Source organism: Colius striatus, chromosome 14 (assembly GCF_028858725.1).
Source record: "Colius striatus isolate bColStr4 chromosome 14, bColStr4.1.hap1, whole genome shotgun sequence".
In the NCBI taxonomy this organism is placed as follows: domain Eukaryota; kingdom Metazoa; phylum Chordata; class Aves; order Coliiformes; family Coliidae; genus Colius; species Colius striatus.
In genome coordinates this window covers 4,861,975-4,883,103 of record NC_084772.1, presented here as the reverse complement: position 1 = coordinate 4,883,103, position 21,129 = coordinate 4,861,975, and the positions used below count along the sequence as shown (strand labels likewise).

At 48.3% G+C, this 21,129-nt stretch overlaps 1 protein-coding gene across 2 annotated transcripts in view; it reads left to right on the top strand.

Annotated features, from left to right (window-relative positions):
- CFDP1 (craniofacial development protein 1) overlaps positions 1 to 21,129 on the top strand; it is a 66,339-nt gene that overhangs the window by 39,174 nt on the left and 6,036 nt on the right. For both annotated transcript variants that reach the window (XM_062007663.1, XM_062007661.1), the window contains exon 6: positions 20,554 to 20,712. In XM_062007663.1, the coding sequence (XP_061863647.1) occupies positions 20,554 to 20,712 (159 nt within the window). The remainder of the gene's footprint in view (positions 1 to 20,553; positions 20,713 to 21,129) is intronic.

Sequence of the window (21,129 nt, the reverse complement as noted above, 5' to 3'; positions counted from 1 at the left end):
TAAAGACATCTCTCAATTACTTATGTTTCACTAGGTATTTAAAGATTAGGTGGAGGTGCAGAAGATGAAAGGGTTTAGTTTTTTCTTTATCTTTTAATAAGAAACTTGTATTTGCAGATATTAAAAAGTCTAAAGGCTGTAGTGTCTAATATGCTCCTCTTTTCCCTGCTGGTTCCTCAGAGTGGGGTGGGGGTAGGGGAGCATGTGGCTGTCCCTCTTGTCCTGCTGCTGACCACAGCCCTGCCCTGCTTCCCAAAATTGATGGGTAAGGATGTGCTGTGCTGGAGTTCTCGTGACATAGCCTTGCTTGTAACGCAGGAGCCTGAGCAGTCAGTGTATGTGTGAATTGAGTATGTGGAGCTTTGTGTGCCTTGAATGTGAACAACAAAAGGCAGGATGATCTCTTCTCTCTGTCTGTAATGTGAGAAGCTTTGGAAGATTCCTGTAGACACTTGCTTTTCCCTTCTCCACAGACTATCAATCCCTTAGCCTTGTGGTGCTCCAACTCTTCAGTCAAAAAATAACCATCCCTGAGATCTCCAGAAAATCACCTGGCAAAATCAGAGAGGAGCAGATTAACTGTTAAAAAACAACAACAAAAAATAAAGAAGAGGGGAAAAATATTTTGGAGAAGGGCTTCCAGCTGTCTGTATTTCAAAATGTGGGAAAGGAGGACAAAGGCATGGATCCCAGTGTAAACAAGGCCATCAGCTTTCTTGTCCCCTTTAAGGCAGACACATGTGTCAGGAACAAAGATGCTCCCCTTGCTGTAGCTGTGGGGTCATAGAAAGGAGCAGTGTCTGAACTTTGTTGGCTCCAGCTCAGGAGGAGCAGCCTGGAACAGTATTTAACATCTTCCTGCCAGCTGTGGCAGGTTGAAACAAGTGATGGGGAATTTGCTGGTGAGCTGGTTGTGTGTGGCATAATAGACTTAGCTGATGTCTTGGGATGCTTGCTTTCCTAATAGCTTAACTGGACGTGGAAAGCTCTGTCTTGGTGATCAGTGGACTTGGGGGTCTGTGGGAGGGCTGGGCGTACCAGACCCAGCACCCTTTATCACCAAATGCAAGCAATGTGGATGAGGAGGACATGGGAAGCTTCAGCCCAGACTAAGGCAGTGGGGTCTGTATGGTGCAGGCTGGTCAGAATGCCAAGCAGCCCAGGCACAGCGCCGTTTCAGGGATGCAGGGCAAATCTGCCCATCCTGCTGCTAGCATGCTTCAAGCCAGCTTGGCTTTTCTGTGTGGCTCTGGGTACAGTCACTCTGTGAAAGGTGGAGGCCTTGGGGAAACTGCAGCTAAAAATGCCCTTTTGTTTGTCTGATTTTTCATTTGGATTGTACACTACAGCAGCTTATCTGAGGAAGCCTAGCCATGCTGCAGCAGTGCTGGGGACTCAGCTGCTGTGTGCCGTGTCCAGGTCAGGGAGTTTCATTGCTGAGCCTCGATTTCTCTGCTTTTTTATTAGCTTATCCAGTTTAGCTTAGCCAGGGCTTGAAGGCAAGAAGTGCCAGGTGAAGAGGAGGTGATCCTGGTAGCTGGGTAGTGAAGAGCCAGTAAACACTCGGTTTCTCAAGCCTTGCCTCCAGGTTTGTTATGAGACTTCACAGCACTGTTCTCTCCCCCAGGTCCCAGAATATGCCTCATTCACAGCCATTGAGGGCTGAGCAGTTGTATCTGTCCTTCTCTTGCAGTGGTTTAACCCTGAGAGTTTAATACCTCTGGATCACCTTTCCTGCTATAAACTATCATCACCTGTAAGTTTGGTCCCTCTGCTCGTATGTTCATGCCACAGCAGTCCTTTGCTTCTCTTTGAGTTTGTTAAGAAATGCTTGGTGCTTCACACCTTCATCTCAACCAAATCTGCAAGGTCAGGAAGCCAGCAGGGAAATTCTGCCTTGAACTCATAAAGCAGAGGAACCAGGTAAAATAAACACTTGCCTTCTGAAGTGGTTATTTGGGATTGTACCAGTGCAGACTTTCCCATCTGCTCTGTTCTCCACGGGGTTGAATGTGGCAGCATCACCCCACCTGGGAGATGTTCCTGTAGGATATTGCTGAGGGAGAAGAAAAGTGAAGGGTTTTTCTTTTTGTTCATAACATAAGAATGTTGCTTCTGAGCTGTGCCTTTAGGCATCTATTCAAGTGGCAAGAGCTGTCAATTTTTCTTCGGTTAGAATTTCTTTTTCTTCTTGTTGCCACATTCAAGTGAGGGTATACTGTGAAAAATGATGGTCTCTAGTGGCAGCTTCATTCCACAGCCTTTTGCCATTCAGAATTGGCCTTGTTTAGCTCTGCTGCTGAAGAGGGCATTCAGGCAGGCTTGTTTTGCTTCTGTTACCTCTGTGTGGAGTCAGCATTGCGATGATAAGAGGAGAAAGTAAGCTTTGATTTCTCCTTGCACGTTGTCCAGAGGATGGGGCAACACTTTTTTCTGTTGTATCCAGTAACAGGAGAAGGGGTAATGGACAAAAGCTGGAACACAAACAGTTCCATTTAAACATGAGAAAAAGCTATTCTACTGTGAGGGTGAGGGAGCCCTGGCCCAGGCTGCCCAGGGAGGGTGTGGAGGCTTCTTCTGAGGAGGTGTTCAGTCCCCACCTGGACACGTTCCTGCGTGCCCAGATCTAGGTGAGACCTACTTTAGCAGGGGGATTGAACTGGATAATCTCTAAAGGTCTCTTCCAACCCCTACCATTCTATGATTCTGTGATTGTCACCAGACTGGCTTTCAGGCTTTGGGCATCTTTGTATTCATAGAATCACAGAAGGGTGGGGGTTGGAAGAGACCTTTAGAGATCATCCAGTCCAACCTGCCAAAGCAGATCCATCCAGATCAGGGGGCACAGGAACACATCCAGGTGGGTTTTGAAGACCTTCCGAGAAGGAGCCTCCACACCCTCTCTGGGCAGCCTGGGCCAGGGCTCCCTTACCCTCACTTGAAATAAGTTTTTTCTTATGTTTAAATGGAACTTTTTGTGTTTCAGCTTCATCCCATTACCCCTTGTCTTTGGATTCACAACAAGAGGCTTCTGCTCCCTGGGTAAAAGTAGAGGAGAGCCGTTGTCAAACCGCTCTTCAAGGCAGGAGAGTAAACCAAAGTCCCCAAGGCAGGTTTAGGCTGCAGAGATGTTTGTGGTAGCCCACAAGCTAAGAGAAACCCTAATTTAACATGCAAACCGTTTCATGTTGCCTCTCTGCTTGTTTTGCACCAGAGGGATGTTTTTCTGAAGCCTCTGAGGTTTCTGTTCTGTCAATACCACAGGGCTGGTATCAGCAGCTTTCACACCTGCTTTTGCCGCTTCTCAGGGGGTTGCACTGTTTTTTCTGCAGCATGTTGCACTGCACCTCCTCCAGCATAGAGGGTCCATGGTCACAATGTGGTCATTCAGAGTCCGTGAACGGTTTAAGCCTTTAGTCTCCTGGCGGAAGGTCTTAAAAAAGAGACTTGGTGAAGAGCACTGATTTGGTGACACAAACCTTTCCATCAGAGTCTCTGGGCTGAGTTGTGGACAACAACTCTCCTCTACTTTTACCCAGCTAGCAGGAGCCTCTTCTTGTGGATCCCAAGTCACTGCTTGTCATATTTGATTGATTGTGGGAGGAAGCAGTGCCAGCTTTGAATGGACTGCCAAGCCTTAAAATCTTTGGCAAGTTTTCCTCCTGAAGCTCAAGACCTGAGGGAAAGCAATCAGGTAAGAACCTCAGCTTTTGAGCAAGGAAAAGAAAGTTTGTGCCTCAAATGTCTGGAAGGAAAGGACAGCCACTCTGGCTTAGCCTCAGGCTTAGAAACTGGGAAATAAATGAGTACTGTTTCTCATTTACTTTTCTGCAATGTCTGGCTTTTAAGCTAACCTCGACTGGCGGGGGTGCAGAGGCTGACTCATGGCTTTTGAACACTGGGGTTGGCAGCTCCGGAGAAGAGCTCCCATGTGCTCTTGGTTATGCTGATGTCCATGTGCCTGTGAAATGTGGGTATGTGCTCTGGTTCACAGCGCTGCTTGTTACCAACATGTGGCTGGATGTAGGTGGCCCGCCTTCATCTGTAATTTGGCTGGTGCTAATATATCAACATAGTGCAAATCTGCCTTTAGTTAGCTGTTTTCTTCTCCCAGATGCATGACAATGCATGTGGGGGTTAGGCATTTGGATCTGCAAGGGGAGTCACTGTTGGATGATCATGATTTCCCCTGGTTTAATTACATGCTCAGGGACAAGGCTCTCTATGGAAAAGAGTGAGGCTTCTTTGGCTTCTGAGTCCATTCAGAGTCCCCCCTCTAGTGTAAAAAAGTATTATGAAGAATATTACTGGCCTGGTTGGGATAAAATTGCTGGGTGACTTAGATGCAGCCCAGTCTTGCCAGTTAATGATGGGCTGAAAGAGTGAATCAGCTGGCTTGATAATAGCAGAAGTGGAGGAAAGCTGATGGTGATGCCATTTCTAGTCTGCCATGATCAGAAGAGCACATCTCTGCTAATTGCTTGCTGAGGTGTTCTGTCTTGCAATTCTAATCCTTTAAGGAATAAGTCTCTGATCAGCTGCACATTAGGCTCTTAAATATAATCTTCCTAATGACTGTAGGGCTTTGACCTTCTGGTATTAAGGTGCCAATGTTTTGAGTTACAACCCAAACCTTTGGGATGGGGGGGCTGAGCAGGGGTGGGATGTTGGGATTTTTTTTCTGAAATGGTAATGTTCCAAACAACAAAGGCTGCTTTTTAATCTCAAAGCAAGGCTTGGAAGCAGCACAGTCAGTCTAGAGATAAGTCTCTTTTAGCTCAAGATTTCTAGGATTGCACACGTGTTACCGCATGCCTGGACCACTGGTTAGACAGACAGACCTGGCCACAGACCCTTTGTCCCAGTTCTGTGCATGCAAATAATGTGTGTTTGCATGTGTTTACCCAGTTTGGAAAAAAATCTGAGCCCTGAGGGATTCAAGCTTCCTTTTGTGTTATGAAAGCAGCCACACTGAAGCAGGCTCAAGTGCTCACTGCCTACTTTGCAGAGGCACTGCAGGCTCCAGGAGGGTTTGGGAGCCAATGTGTTTAGTGCTGGTGGAAGGAGGGTTAGTCCTGTTGTTTAGTGAGGATTCCCACTGCCATTTTAAACAGCTCTGCTGACAGGCTCCAAAGGGAATCCCTACTCAGACCTGAAAGATAGCGGGAGGTCGGGGTCAGAAAGGGCTGAGCGAAAGGAGGAGCAAGCTGCAAACAGAGGCAGGCTTGCCTTTCCCCTTTCAAATCCTGCTCTGTTTTGTTCAGCTAGGCCAGTCCCTGGCACTGTCCTCAGCAAGAAAGGATGCAGGAGAGGGATGCTCCTTGTCCTAGGGGGCTCAGGGGAAGAGGGCATGAGGAGGGCACAGATATTTGCATGCTCTCCAGTCCCATTCTCCCCAACCCGAATCAGTTGAGAATCTTCACCCTGAAGCCTTAATATTGCGTGATGATTGATGCAGCAGGCTAGAAATTAGAAGAGGGACAAGACTGATGCTTGCTTTGCTATTTTAGAGTAAATGCTGCAGAAGCAGTTGGTATTTCATTGCTGATAATAAACCTGATTGTGGGGAGAGAAGGGAGAATGTGACAACACTGAACACCTGCCTCTGACAAATGCCCAAGCCACTGGAGACACCACAGTAATTTTGTAAATCATAAGCAGGTTTTCAGCCTTCCCAGAAATGAGCACTTCTAAATGCTAACCATCAGCCTAAATTACCTATCCAGCAGATTAATCTATAAATTGAGGCAGGCTTAGAAGAGCTGTTGGAGAACAGCATTTAGGAAATGGTGTCTAGTTCAGTGTTCTCCATCTCTTGTTGTTCTGGCCTGATAAATAATGCAGCTTCTTGTTTGCATTCTATTAAAATATCTCGTAGGAAGGCCCTTTAAATGGGATCTTTCTGACCTGCCAAGCAGCCTGTGTCTCTAGGAGAGAGGGCTTCTGTGTGCAGCAGCATTGCAAAGTAAGTGGGAAACTGTGGGTAACAAGTGGTACCTAGAGCCTGCCTGTTTTCGTGGCCTGTCTCTTCCATTCTTGCTCCAGACCTTTGTGGTCAGAGAATACTGAAGAATTGTTGTACTGCTCACAATCAAACCTCAAGGCAAGGCTCAGCCACAGGAGCTGTATATTCTTCTTGTGAACTGAAGTGAAAATAAAGCTGCTCGGTGTTGCATGTCCCACTGAGATGAGTCAAGTTGCCACCTCTTTCTAAGGTGACGTTGGAGGATGACTGTCTGCAGGCTTTGGCCTTTTATTTGGGAGAGAAGGGAGATTGTTTCCTTTGCAGCAGCAAGGGCAGAATAGGTTTTTAATTAAGCTTAAATTCTGCAGCTGCTGGCTAAGTTAAAAAAAAAAAGAAGTGCTGGCACTCTGTCCTCCTGGAGATGAGCCTTTTGCAGCTCCCTGCCATGACCCAGGGATGCAAGCCATCCCTTCTGGTCTTTTTTCCTTTGTGCCAGTTTCTTGGATAAGAATAATGGGAGAATTTCTTCCCTTGGCAAAGGTTTACCCTGCTTGGGCTTTTCTGCACACAGAGATGATTTAGGTTGGTGAACGGAAAGAAAAGAGTATCAGAAGTGCTCTAGCAAAGGTATCTTGGAGGGGGCTATAACTTTTTATTTGGTATAAATCAACTTCTCAAACCCCTGATTATAGACCCCGAAGAGAATTAGAAATTCAAAAGGCGTGAGATAAGAAAAGAAGGACCAACTCTGTGTATGATACAATAGCTCTTTCCACCAAGGCACACGTGTGGATCATCTGAGTGTTGCTGGAGAGCTGAGAGCAGACCTGCTGAAACGCCAGGATACAGTCCAGGTACTGACAAGAATACTTTTTCCAAATATTACTGTGATTAAGGCAGAGAAGGGAAATCTTTTGTTCCTGCAGAAAGTGTCTTGTTTCTTTCTGGTCTCCTGTGGTGTTCAGCATGACCTCCTCGCACCTGGCTGTTTTGCAGAGCCTGGTCCTGGTGCTGGATTTAACTCCATTCACTATGACCCTCTGGGCCCAGCTATCCAGTTTCCCTAAGAGCTCCCTGTGAGCACTTGTGGCTGCACTACAGCCTGCATTTTTAAGAGAGGCATCCACTGGCAATGGAAAGATCCACCACATCCTCTGGGAAGCTGTTCCCATGGTTAATTCGTTTACTTTGTAACTTACAGTTCCCTGAAGGAGTTTGAATGCTCATCTGGCAGCCTGCCTGCCTTGCTCAGCACTGCTGCATAGCTCTATGCCTCTTGAGACAAAAGTCTTGCTACAAAGGGACTAAATGACCTGCACAGGGTCATGCAGCCTGCCTGGGAGAGCCAGGGACCCAAGCCTGCTCCCTCCAACCAAGAGTATGGGAGTGAGTTTTGTAAGTCATTTGTCTGTTCATTCATGAGGAGCCTGCTGATCCTGTCTCCTCTCTGGGTGATGTATGCCTTGCTGTTTTGCCCTCAGCAGCTGGTAGGTCATGCAGGATTTGAGAAATGGCTCTGGCATTGTACCAAGCAGAGGCTGTGGGACACTCACCAGCAAATTCCAGAGATTATGTGTCATGAAAACCCTGGCTCTGCCACCCCTCTCTGCATGGGGCTGCTGGAGGTAGTGGGAGCCCTGACAAGTTGCTGTCTCCCACGTTCAGTGAGAGCTTTGGCTTTCTGAGCAGCTTTTGGTAAGTGGACATCAGCTGCAAAATCTGTTTGGGAGCCTCCCAGTAGGCGTGGGTGGAAGGAAAGCCTTGTTCTTACCCCTCTGCCTGCCTCCAGCTGGAAGATGACAACTGAGCTCGTGGCTAGGAGATGTCAGCTGTTTCCATATTCTTCCTCTGGGGACCTGAAATCTATTTCCAGTGAGGTGGGTCCCTGGGAAGAGGAAGAGCTGCTCTTCTAAGTGGCTGCTGCCAAAGCTGGAAGGCATTTGAAGGTATGCCTTGCCAGCCTCAGGCATTTGAAGAACTTCAGTCCAGCCCTGGAAAAAAAACCACGGGATAATCTTAGTTCCTCTTCTTACATACACTTTGGGCTTTCTGTGCAGTCTTCTGTTTTGTTATGAGCTTTTTCTGCAGCCACCAGCCTTACAAAGTTACAGTTTGAGAGGAAAAACATATCGTTGCATCAGTTAACATTTTATTGCCTGCTTTCTCCTGGGTTGGACTTGAGGTTATATGGCAAATGTCTTTAAAGCTTTTAGGGTATTTCCCTCCTTTCCTTACCCCCTCTTTGAGCTGGATCATTTGGCCAGCTCTCAATCTGGGATGCAGCAGATTCAGGGAAGGGAAGATAGTTGTGATGGATCCTCCAATGATTGTTACCAAAAGCAATTAAGTGTGATCAAACCCCCATTCTTGTTTTATGGCTGCTTGTAGCAGTGCCCAAATGTTTATTATCCTCCAAGTCCCACATGCTGCCAGGCCAGGCTTTCCACTAGAAGGTAATACATTATATTCATGCTGTTTATTAACTTGCATGACACCGCAGAGCAACTGCTCCACAGGGCTGTAGCTTGTTCCTCCTTGCAGTGATGCATTTGTACGAGGGAGCCCTGATGCTCCTTTGCCCTGACTTCATTTCCTGGGGGCTTTCCCCTGCCCTCAGCTGCTGAGCTTTGCAAATGCTTACCAGTGGAAGGCAGTGTGTTTGTTTTAATCAGAACTATTCCTAAAGCTGTCGAATTAATTGCTGGGAGAGGAAGGGATGTCCCTCCCTGCTTCTGTCCTGCCTTTCTCACCTCATTCTCATCAAAGCCTGACATTGATCTGATACAGCAGGAAGCTAATCTGGACTAAACACTGAGGCTGTCTGCGAATGGCAGGGACAGAGCCAGGGACTCTGCATTGCTGGGGGGACACTGGGGGTTGTTTTCTCAAGGCTGGGATGGTTGGTGTGTGAGATTTTCCTTTGATGGCACCCAGTGCCATAAAGAACAACCCGGGAGCTGTGCCAGCTGCTCTGCCATCCGCACTCATTCACTTCCCAATCCCTTTAGTGCTGGAACAATTCCATTAGCAGTTCTTCTTAGGCAGGATCTGGAGCAGTTTCTCTGCTGGTTAAACTGAAGTCAAAGCACCAGTCTGGAGGGCTCCTCATAACCAAGACATTCCCTGCATACCTCGGGGCTGCTACAACTGAAATCTTGAACAAAAGATCTGCTGTTATACAAAGGAGAAAGGAGTGAGCCTCTGAAAAGAGGAAGAATTTCTCCTGTTTGCCAATAATTTTTTTTCTAACTGTTGGTTTTTTTTCAGAGTGGCCCACCAATGAATCCCTGTCGTTTAACAGACCTTTTGAAGGTTGCACGTTGAAATAACTTCAGTGCCATTGGTTCCAGCAGCTCTGAATGTCCTCAAACAAATCCCTTTTAAGATAAAAATGGGCTGTGTTTGATCCCAGAGCTGTGGTCATTAGTGTTTTATTTTAAACGTCTCAGTTGAACCCAGTGAAGTCAGGGAGAGCTGCAAGTGTTTGAAAATCAAGTCACGCTTATTTCCATGGCTAAATATGGGCGTAATACAGGGTGTTACTCAAATGCTGTAGCGTGTGACCCAAGCTGCAGCCCAGCAAGCAGGTTGTATGCCACAGCTACCAACCTGCAGTACCTTCTGGCAGCTTTCAGCCCATCAACCTGTTAGATGTGGGTACCAAAAGCATTGTGCCTCTTCACTTTTCTTTCTCGTTCTTGCCTGCTGTCAGGGTGTGAGATGCCTCACAGCCACGCAGGAGTGTAAGTTTGCTGGCAACTTGTGTGTGTTTGTGTGTGTTTTTGCTGGTTTCTGTGCATTGGATCAGAAATGAGAATAGTAGGAGCAGGACACCTTCCCTCTCCCACACACAGATGCAATGTGGACAGTTACAACTTTATACAAGCCATTTCTTACCACTTCCTAGCAGCAGCATTGAGATACCAATTTAGGTGTAGCCCACAGCCAGTGGTGTGGGGTAGGTGTGTTTCTGTGCTGCTATAGCAAAATCCATCTGGCACATCTATTATCAAAAACATTTACAGGACTTAAAAGCAACATGAAATCTATGAGGAGCATGTGTGATGTTTTTCCATGAAAAGAACAAATGCAGGTGGTGCTTTGTAGGTTCAGATCAGTCCGCGTGGAGAGTGTTGGGAGTTCTGATGTATGTGTACAGCACTTCAGTGGCAGGAACAGGTCTGGTTTGTATTGTGTGGATGCCCTGGGCAGAGGAGAGAGAGAGAGAGAGCGAGCTCATGTGAGGAGATGCTGCAGCTTCCAGCTGGGAAGGGCCAAACTCAATCAGCATTTGGCCACAGTCGAGGTGCTCTGCTGAGTTAACAGGGGCGTAGCTTTGGCTGCAGACCAAGCTCAGAGTTGCAGGTCCTTACGCAGCAGCCAAGCATCAGACAGGGCTGGTTAGCGCTGGGTTGGAGTCCTTAACGTCTTCATAGTATCAAAAGTCATTTGAATGCTACAGCTCTTTCAATTAAGCTCCTGTTGAGCTCCATACGCAGAGATTGTAACGTAATTGGCTGGCCCACTGCAAATGCACTGGGAGAGTCTGCTACTGAAACAGCCACCGTCTGTGCTCGGGGCTGGAGAGGAGCCAGAGGGAGCCGTGGCCTCCACACAATGTCACACTGATTAGGAGGGTGCAAGGTTTTGTTTTTGCTAAAGTGGTTCTGCCAGTACAGCTCGGAGGGCAGCTGCAGTTCCACCGGTACAGAGGGGCCTTATGCTGCTCTGAATTGTCCCCAGCTCTGGGGACAGGCAGTGATTCTCTGGGAGTACCTTTATCCTGCAGTGACAGCCCGTGCATGGCGTGTGCTGCCCAGCTCCACAGACACAACTTCATTTTGTTGACAACTGCCCCATAGCAACTCTATCTCAGAGGCCCAAGGAAAATATTTTGCTTCCTTTGGCTGTTAGGAAGCAGGTTCTCCATGGCAGCAGTCCCTCCACAAAGGGTTCAGTCCTGAGCAGGAAACTCTGGTCCATTCCCTAATGAGCCCTTCCTGCTGATAAGGAGACCTGCAGGTCAGGGACTCTGCCTGAGCCAGCCAGCTCCCTGAGGACTGAAGTGCTCTTTGATGAGCATGTCCTCCAAAGCCTGTAAAATGAGACTCCAGCCACTGCTTCTTGACCAAGCCCTTCAGAAGGATAAGTGCAGAGCGGACCTAGATGCTGTGGGATGAAACCTGCTTGAGGAAAGGTCAGCACCAGCAGAGCTGTGCACATGTGTTATTGCTGCTGCTTTCGGCCATTCCTGAACCAAAGCAGCCCACTTTTCCCCTGCTCAGCAAATTTGCCTCAGTGCATGTGGAACCCAACTCTGGTTTTATTCCTGGAATAACTTTCTCCATGTGTGCCATGTTACTATGAATTTACACCCGGGCTGTTTTCGGTTTGAGAAGTGGACTGGAGAGCAAGGTAGTACCACATCCATACTGTCCAGTTCTGAAACAAGGCAGTTCTTAGGTCTGTTTTTCGAGCCCCACACTTTGGAAAGGCCTATCCAGCACAATTAATGACATGGGCATGAGCATGAGGTATTTGTGTATCTTGGAGACTGCATCAGGAAAGAAGTCACTCTCTGGGATCTCCGTTAGCACCCCATGGGGTGATGCTCTGCAAGCCCCTTCATCACCTGCACAGTTGGTTTTGCTGTTTGTAAGCTGGTACAGTGACACTCCTTTCCCTCCTGAAGGTGAGGTGCGCTCTGCCACAGCAAAGCAATGTTGTGCAAGTTGGGAAGTCCCACAGAAACTCAGAGTGCTGGATTGATGTCAAATGCAGCGATAAAACAGTAGCTGGAACATCAAAGCATTGCTTTTTGACAGGCTGCTGCTTGCTGCCATAGGGAGGTGAGAGTGACATGGTTTTCCCCTGTGACAAATCTCTGTTCCCTCACTGACTGTATTTAGACACAAATAACGTCCAGAGTCAACTGTGCCCAGGGCAAGCTCTGCCATTGCCTGCTGCAGCCCTTGCCAAGGCGGCATCTCATGTGCATTTAGTCTGTTTCATCTGCTCTTTTCTCTCCATGCGTCATCTTGGCCAGACTGATTGCTGGGCTGCCAGAGCATAGCAGCCTGGCAGTGCCTTTTAGCTCCACCTTAAACACTTTCCCTTATACACCCTGGTTGCAGGAAGACAGGCAGGTATGTGGGAAGGCGAGCTACTGCTTTACCTTCTTAAGTTACACCTTCTCTTCCATATGTGTCTGTTGCTTCTTTTAACAGTAGTTCCACTTTGTTCCATGATCCTGGATTACCTCCTCAGCTCAGCAGTCAGTGTCAAACACTTCCTATAAGGGATGAGAAGCTGTGGCTTAGCTCTTCAGATTCTTCTAGCTTGCATTACAATAGTAGTGATGGCAGAGCAACTTGAGGTTAACTTGGCCTGTCAAGCCTGAACAAAAGCCTAAGAAGAGTTAATTCGTGGTGTTGACTCAAGTTATAACCCACTGTTTTCTTGTCATGGTCCTAAGTACTTTAGGCTGGCCCTACTGCAGCCAGACCAGCCACCTTCTGCAGGGTGATTGTTCTCAGAGCTGCACTGCCTGTCAGCAAAGCCCTCCATGGAGTAGAAATAAACTTGCCTCAGTCTGTTGTCAGGATGGCTGGCAGTGCAACTGCATTTTGCCAGCACATTTGTGTTTCTTGCTGCCTTTGGATGTGGCTGCCTGTGCTGTCTGCTCCCTCGTGCCCTGTGGCACTGCCAAATGGTTATTGCCTCAGTCATGGCTGCTTTTCCATGGCAGTCTGGTGCATGGCATTGTTTCAAAGTGCAAGAAGCTTTAGGATCCTCACTACAAAGGGTTGCCTCAAAAATCATTGCCACTCCTAGAGCATTTCAGGCAAGTTCTTTGGCTCAGTTTATGCATGCTTTAGGGTATCTGCTATCATAGAATCATTATGGTTGGAAAAAGACCTTGAAGATCAAGTCCAACCACTCACCTCACACTGCAAAGCCCATCACTAAACTAACCATGGCACTCAGCACCTCAGCTACGAATCTTTTGATTATCTCCAGGATGGGGACTTTGCCACCTCCCTGGGCAGCCTGTTCCAATGCTTAACAACCCTCTCAATGAAAAAGTTCTTCCTCCAACCTAAACCTCCATTGGAGTAACTTGAACTCCTTTTCTACATCCCCCCTTCAGGTAGTGGCAGAGAGTGATCACATACCACCTCAGCCTCCTCTTCTCCAGGCTAAACATCCCCAGCTCCCTCAGCTGTTCCTTGTCAGACCTGTTCTCCAGACCCTCCCCCAGCTTTGTTGCTTGGCTCTGGACATGCTTCAGCACCTCAATGTCCTTCTTGTGGTGAGGGGCCCAGAACTAGACACAATATTTGTGGTGCAGCCTCACCAGTGCCAAGTACAAGTGGACAATCACTTCCTTAGCCCTGCTGCTCACACTATTTCTGATAGAAACCAGGCTGCCCTTGGCCTTCTTGTCCCCCTGGGCACGCTGCTGGCTCCTGTTCAGCTGCTGGCACCAACCTCCCCAGACCCTTTCCCTCCAGCAGCTTTCCAGCCCCTCTGCCCCAGTCTGGAGCAGTACCTGGAGCTGATGAGGCCCAAGGGCAGGACCCGGCCCTGGGTCAGCCTCATCCCATTGCCCTCTGCCCATGGCTCCAGCCTGTACCAGCTCAGCAAGTGGAGAACAGGCACTGCTCTTGGAGCTGGCAGTGAGCTCCTCAGCCTGCACTGCCCTGACCAGGCAGTGGGAATTGCGCAGTCTTCTCCCTGCCAGCCTGCCCAGTCCTGGACACTGCCAGCCAAACAGGATCATCACCACCCTGCCACCTCTCCAGCAGCATCCACCTTGTTTTTATCTTCATTTCCTCCTTCCTTGCTTTTGTTTCTCCCCACCTGGGATTTCAATGTTTGTTTGTTTGGCTTCAGAGAGGCTTTTTTGTTTGTTTTTTAAATACCTGTTGTGACAGGCAGGGCTGAGACAGAGCTGGGCTGCTGTCCACATCCAGCTGAGTGCCCCTCTGGGAGACAATGCTGAGTGAGAAAGTGAAAAAATAAGAAAGAAATGCAGTTGGATGTGGCCTGGGAGATTTTTCTGTCCTTCAGCCAGTTATGCAGGATGGGGGATGGGAAGAGCTGAGTCCGAAGAAGATTACCTGTTCTGTGATTCTGGGGAAGGTCCCTGCAGGCTGGCAATACCAGGCACCATCGTTCTGTTGCCTCCTGCTCTGTCCAGCCAGACCATCCTGACCTGGAGGAGCAGATGGCACCACCTTTCTCTTCCTGACATGTGCCACTCTTTCTCCCTGTGGCATTTTTTCCTCCTCTGTTGAGGAAGATCGTCTGGAGAGACTGGGAGAGAATAGCAGAGCTGATACAAAAGCCACCAGCCAGGTCTCTGCATCCAACCTCCTTGTGCAAGGTCTCTCACGCACCCTTGGACACTGTTGTTTGGAGGACAGCAGGGTGGGTGATCCATGGTGCACCGGGCAGGAATCTTCTGTTTTATTAAAATGAAAGGATTTACTGGCTGCTTCAGTTGCCCAGCTGTGGTTAGTTTGAATGAGGACCATTTCCTGCCAGCAAGGAAACTAGTCAGCTTCGTAGCAGCTCGTGGCAGGAGTAGATATTGCTGTTTACAAAACCTAGTGTTCTTCTCTTTGCTGTGTGTCAGGATTTCTCACCTGCATCTCTGCCATCAAAGTACTTGGGGTGACAGGAACAGAGCTGCCATTGCTGGGCTGCAAGTAAATATCACAGGCTCCAGTGAGGAAGAGAAGTGAGTGGGCAGGAGAAGAACTGTAGGAAAGCCAGGACTTGATGATGAACATGATGCTGTCAGGGCTGTGTGGCCTGGTGCCATCGTTCTGCATTCAGTCACGTTTGCTCTCTGGCATCTGATTCTGCATCTGCTGGGCTGTGTTGTGTGGCAGGGAGCCAGCAGGGAAGCAGTTCTTGTTGAGTTGGGTTCTTCTGCTTGAAGATTTGCAAAGCTGCCCAGCTGTGCTGTAAAAGACCTGTGAGCCAGCAGGTGCCTTCTGCTTGTCCTCTTGTGCCAAGTGGTGTAAGCACCCTTCCCATTTTGGTGACCTCATCATCTAATGCCCAACAAAAGCTACCCATCCTAGCTCTGAACCTTCCTTGAAGTGGGTATTTTAGGTTGTTAGTGTAATCTGCTTTACAGGGCAGTGGGGGAGGGTTGGGGTGTTAGCTAAACAATAACAGTATCCTAATTTTGTGTTCAATATTTGTTTCTCATGAATTGAGCCCTGCTTAAAAGTATTGATAGGAAACAGAAATAGGACTTTCCTCCTACAGAAGCTGTTGTTCTCAACAAGGACAACAGGAGCAACAGATAGAGAGGCAGCACAGGGTTTGCAGTCTCCCAAAGAGCCAGCAGAAACAAAGCAGTAGAGGGCTTGTGATCCCCAAGCCAGGAGGCAGGCTGGAGCTGGGGACACTGCTGGCCCCATGATCAACATTTAAGGGTCCTTTGGGCACCCTTTGTTCATTGCAGTTGTACAACGTGAACAGCCACTGCTCCTCCTGCAGTCTGACTGCTGATCCCTGCCTGCTTCTGGCCTTGATCTTGTTGGCCAACTGGTGCTGATTCAGCTGGTATTTGTTGGCATTTCACAAAGATAGGAGGTACTTTCCCCGGTGTTATTCTTCAACAGCTGCAGAATGAGTGTCACAAATAGGAAGGGCTGATTTGAAAAGCCATCTGAGATCCACTGTATAAGGACAAACAGGAGGAAGAACATAGAAGGATCGGTGCAGGGCTCTGCCTTTGGGTAGCAGTAATCATCTGCACAGATCGAGGCAGGAAATAACTGGCTTGGCAGCAGTGGAGCAGACAGAAATCTTAGTGAATCACAGGCTGGACTTGAGTCAACACTATCACACGGATGTGAAAGAGGCACACGTCATAGGGGGCCGTGTAAGGAGCTGCATGCTTCACAAGGCATCTGAAGCATTCCTCCTCCTCCTAGTGCTGGTAAAGCTGCAGCTGGAGCCATTTCTTTCCCATTTTGGATGCTGCATTTCAAGGAAGATGTGAGCCAATAGCAGAGAGTCTGGCAAGAAGGGTGAGAGTGGTCAAAGGGCTGGAAACCATGAGGAACGAGAAAAGGACCTGGGATTGTTTAGTCTAGGAAAGAGCAAGCTGAACAGGGGGGATATGAGAAACTTTCAAAGACATAAAAGGCTGATGCTGAAAGTGAGGGAATGATCTGTTCTTAGCTACTAGGAAGAAGATAACAAGTCATAGGCTGAGCAGGAAACTTTAGTCATTGGGGAAGACTTACATAAGTGAAAGGCTGATGAAGTCTTGAAATCTCTAGTGCATGTGGGCCTGGTGTCAGGAGGCCTCTAGAGCACCCAACTGGGCAGGTAGAAGAGGAACTCACCTTTCTTTGGCTTGCTGGGACACTGTACAGGATCTCTGTAGCCATGTTTTCCTATTGCTTGAAGATTATTTTAGAAAGCTTGTGATGAAATCTGCCTCTTTGCATTTCCCAGACACTGCCAACCTTCAGGTTACAAGACAGCAGGGATTACGTTTGACAGTGACAGTTTATCATTGGTGTAGCAGCAGTTCTCCAAGGTCTTAGTCAGGCTGCAGGTTTGCACCAAGGTGGGAGGAAGCCTGGTTAAGGTCAGGAATACAGAGTATTTTTGCTTACAATGGGACAGCAAGAGAGCCCTTGGCTTGCTGTTTGTCTCTGTGTGTGACTGGTGGGTGATGCACAGGCATGGTCCTTGTCCTGGAGCCACTAAATGGGTGCAGGGGAATTCCCCTGACAAGGCAGAGCTTGCCAGCATGCTTATTTGCTGGTTATGGGGCTGATTTGGGCCATGCTTTTTTAATCATGGAAAGTAAGAGCCTGTCTTTGTGTCCTAAATAGGCAATTGTCCTGATTCTCATCCCCGGGATCCATTATGTCTTAGCAAATTACTTTCTCTCTTTTAAATGCCTTAGTGATTAAAGATGCCACAGCAGATACCCTTAATGAGTACAAAAAGGGTAATAATTCCTCTTGTTGGCACTGAATGCAATTAATCAGGCCCCTTTACTTGCTTTTTAAACAGATGAGGCATTTAAGGCCAAGCAAGTTTTTAATTGGACTTTAATGTCTCTCATTTACTTCATTTTGGCACAAGCATAGGAATTCCCACCCCCAGGTTTGCTGCTGGATTTAGGCAAGGTGATGAAATGCTCAGTGTGGAGTGAAGACTCAACAACAGACTCCAACATGTCCTTCAGCCTGTGCCTGGCCTCATCTCATTCCCTGGCCCAGGCTTGGTCCTGCTTCAACAGCACAGCAATTGTCCTGGCAAGAGCAGAGCCAGGTCATCCAGCCCAGGGCCCATCTCCAGCATGGGACTGACACCAGGTATTAGCAGTATTTTTGGAGTAGTCATCAACAGGAGGGTGTAGCATAGCCTGTCCTGACTCCTTACCTTCCCTTGCCAGGAAGGGATCATTGACTTGCAAGCGTTCTTGTGTCTGTGGAAGCCCATGATGGAAGTCTGTGTGGATAGCTTAGGCTCTGTAGCTTTTCATGTAGCTCCATCATGGTACCTTTTAAGGGATATTGCTGAGATCTGTGGTAAAGAGTGGATACAGAGGCCTTGAGCAGTGTTACAGGTGGATGTGTGCGTGTAGACATCGTTAATTTATGCCAGGAGTTACAGTGGGAGAAAAGATATGTGACAAGGGACCTTCATCCCAGCCTGCAGCCACTGCTCCCTGGTGCAGAGCCAGCGCCTCCTCCTCTCCCTGGCTGCAAAACCATCCTGCTTTTGGTTTCTTTCCCTCTTGTCTCTCCTCCATTGTGGTTTGCAGTTGCCTGTGAGCATTGTCCCAGTCTCTGTTTCATGCAGGGATGTATTTGGCAGCCCAACCTGGCTGATTGGACCTGTCCTATCTTAGCTCTTCCCCATCAGCAGCTGACAGATCAAGGTTCAGCCAAAAAGGCATCAGTCTTGGCATGTGTGAGCCTGCCCCTGCGCCTGCTCATTCCTCTGACACACAGGAGAGATCCTGAAGTGGCTTTAAGGGGCTTTTCCAGCTGCATGCTGTGTCTCTTGCAGAGTCAGGTATGTCTGTAGGCTTCCACCCACAGAAGAGGTGGTGGGTGCAGGTGAGCTGTGAGTGCCATTGGGCAGGTGAGATGCCATTGGGGGTCTTTACCCCAAAAACCATACGGCAGATATCAAGGGACAACAGCCTCCACTTCACTTTGTAAGCACAAGTGTGTCTGGAAAGTTAAGTGTATTCAGAGAAATGTGTTATTGAATACTTTGTGTTAATTTAAACACCTTGTTCCTGCCAGACTGGGCGAGAGGAGCACTGCCAGCTGCATCAGCCATAGTACTTCTCTAGGTGTATCAGGACATCCCTAAGTCCCTTGCTAAATCCAAGAGCCTCCCAGTGCAGCACAAGGAACTGCCATGTACGAGGCTCTGCCATCAGGCAGCCACTCAGCAGGGAATACCACAGGAGATGCTTGCCCAATGTTTTGTCTGATTTTGTCTTCTTACTTGTCTGTCTCTTCTCCCTCTCCCTCACAACTTGAACACGCATCTGATACTGGGTTTGATGGTTGTGCAAGGCTCATGTGTAGTCCTGGACAGTCAGATGTGGGAGCCAAACCAGTTTTATCTTGTGCTGAGAACATCTTTGCATGTTTTTGCACCCCCCTTGCACCACTTCCCAGCTGCCTGCAAGTAAGGGTATGTGGGGCCATCATGTCTTGAGAAGTAAGGGAGGTTTGGAGGGTTTTATTGTGTGATTGTGATGTGAAGGGCTGTAGACATCTTGATGAGACACTCAGGGATGAAGGTGAATAGAAGCATCCAGCTTGTTCTGTGTCCCTGCAGAGTGAAAAGCACTGGCTCTCAGCACAGGTTCCAGCTGTGGGCTGGGACTGGCAGAAATAGGAGGGCCAGGGCCTAGGACGTTTCTGCTCCTCAGGCTGGGCAGCATGCAGGTAGGAAAGCAGCTTTGCCCGCTGGCTGTGGAGCCTGCCAGGGTGCCCTCAATCCAGGGTTTGTAGCCCAAGTGTATCTATCTTGGGAAGCTGCAATCCCAGCTGACTATGGCAGCCATTCTTGCATTGAGAATCTTCTGGCTGAGGCTTACAAAGATGTCATTTTCTTTGATTTAATTCCATATAAATGGCTGAATTATTTTCCTTTAGAGGCTTGCAAATTACAGAGGCATAAAGCACGCTAATGATCCGATAAGGACAGCTTTGGATACCTTCCCAAGAATGGCTACCCCTGGGCAGGACTGTGCTTGGAAAGAACTGATGGAGAGCAATCTGCCACGCTCACCTGGCTGCCTTTCTTGCCCCCTGTCCTCCCCTCCCCCTAAATTCCTCCATCTCTCAAGAACGAGAATCATTTCCTCCCGGCTTCTTGCAGAGGCAGAGGCCCTGCAGACCTGAAGTTATCTCTGGAATGTGTGTAAACAGGAGTTCAATGGGATGCTGTTTGCCCTCCTGTCCTGGGGGGGTTTAAGACAGGTCCATACGAGTTTGTTTTATGGGTTCCTAGTCCTGAGAATTGTGTTCCTCAGAGGTCAGACGGAGTCCCTGTGTGTGCGTTTCCCAGCGTAAAGGGGAGATTTGGGGGCCCTGCCCTGCGGGTGAGATTTTGGTCCTCTGAGAATTAGGGAGATGAAAGACTGAGATGGTCTTCCTGCTAAACAGGGACCTGGGAGGTGGAGTGGGATGATCCTGCCTGTGCTTTGCGACTCAACATGTCCCGTGGTGGTGTAACTAACGGGATTTGGGCGATCCTTGGACAGAAACAGGTTTGCCATCAGAAGAGAGGGTGGGGGGCGTTAGAGGCAACTCTGGTGCCCGCATCTTCTAAGAGCATTAGAACATAAGCAAGGGGACAGGACCTTACAAATGATGTGCAGGCTGGGACAAAATGCATTGCAGTGAGGCATAAAGAGCTCCATCTGTTTGTCAAAACCAAATTGAGATGTAAGTTTGTTATGGTGTACAAGTACAGTACTAATGAGACCTGCCTGGGCACCAGAGTACTCTTAGATTTAGAATAAGCAGAGGCAACCAGGACATAAAACAAGACAAAACCATGTTGAAAACAGTCATGTTGGTGCCAAGGAAATGGTTAATTCCTAGATGTGTTGTCAGCACTGGTGACGCACTCAGGCTGGATCCCTTCCAGAAAGCAACACTTTAAACCAAGACAAAGAACAGGGCTTAGCATGGAGGTGATGGGCGGAATGGCTTGGCCTGGTGTATACAAGGGGTCAAAGTAGATGATTTAATGATCTCTTTTGGCCTGAAAGCTTTCTGTTCTCTTAAGAAGATAAATGAAAAAGCCCTTTCACAAAAAGCGAGCACTTGAGCTATGTGTGTAATGAACTCTGCTGCTTCCAGGGCAGCGGCAGAGCAGGAGCTGCAGGAAGCGCGGCCTGGCCGCCTGCAGGCTGCCTCAGGTTGGTGGCCATCTGTTTGTGGAGGTGGCTCTCAGCACCAGAAAGGCCACCACTCTCACACATGACGTTTCTCAGCATTGTCATTGCTGACTGACGCTGTCTCCCTGCATTTAAGTGGCATTTGCTCCTTTATCTCCATCAGGGTGAAGAGGCCAAGCGGTATAAGCGGCCTCCTGGGGAAGATTGGCTCCAAAAAGCAGAAGATGAGCACACTGGAGAAATCTAAACTGGACTGGGAGAACTTCAAGGAGGAGGAGGGGATTGTGGAGGAGCTGGCAATCCATAACAGAGGGAAAGATGGGTAAGAGAGACTTTACCTAATAGTAGTTGAGTATTTTCCACCCTTTCCTGCACGTGTAGGAACCTGTTGCTTGCTGCAGAGGGAGTTCAGCAACCCCACACATTTCTGAATGATTTATTCAAGGGATGCATAAAGCCAGTGGCTGTGTTAGGTATCACAGGGAGACAGGTAAGTGTGCAAGCACCTATCAGTCTCCACTAACAACCCCATGAGTTCTTCAATTCCAGCTAAAGTACAGTCTGGCTGTGCTTTATCTTCTGTGCTGCTAGTGGCACAGATGCAGTGTGAACTGGCCTAATATGGCTCTCCCATCAGGAAACACAATTGCCTTTGCCTCTTCTCTTCTCTTCTCTTCTCTTCTCTTCTCTTCTCTTCTCTTCTCTTCTCTTCTCTTCTCTTCTCTTCTCTTCTCTTCTC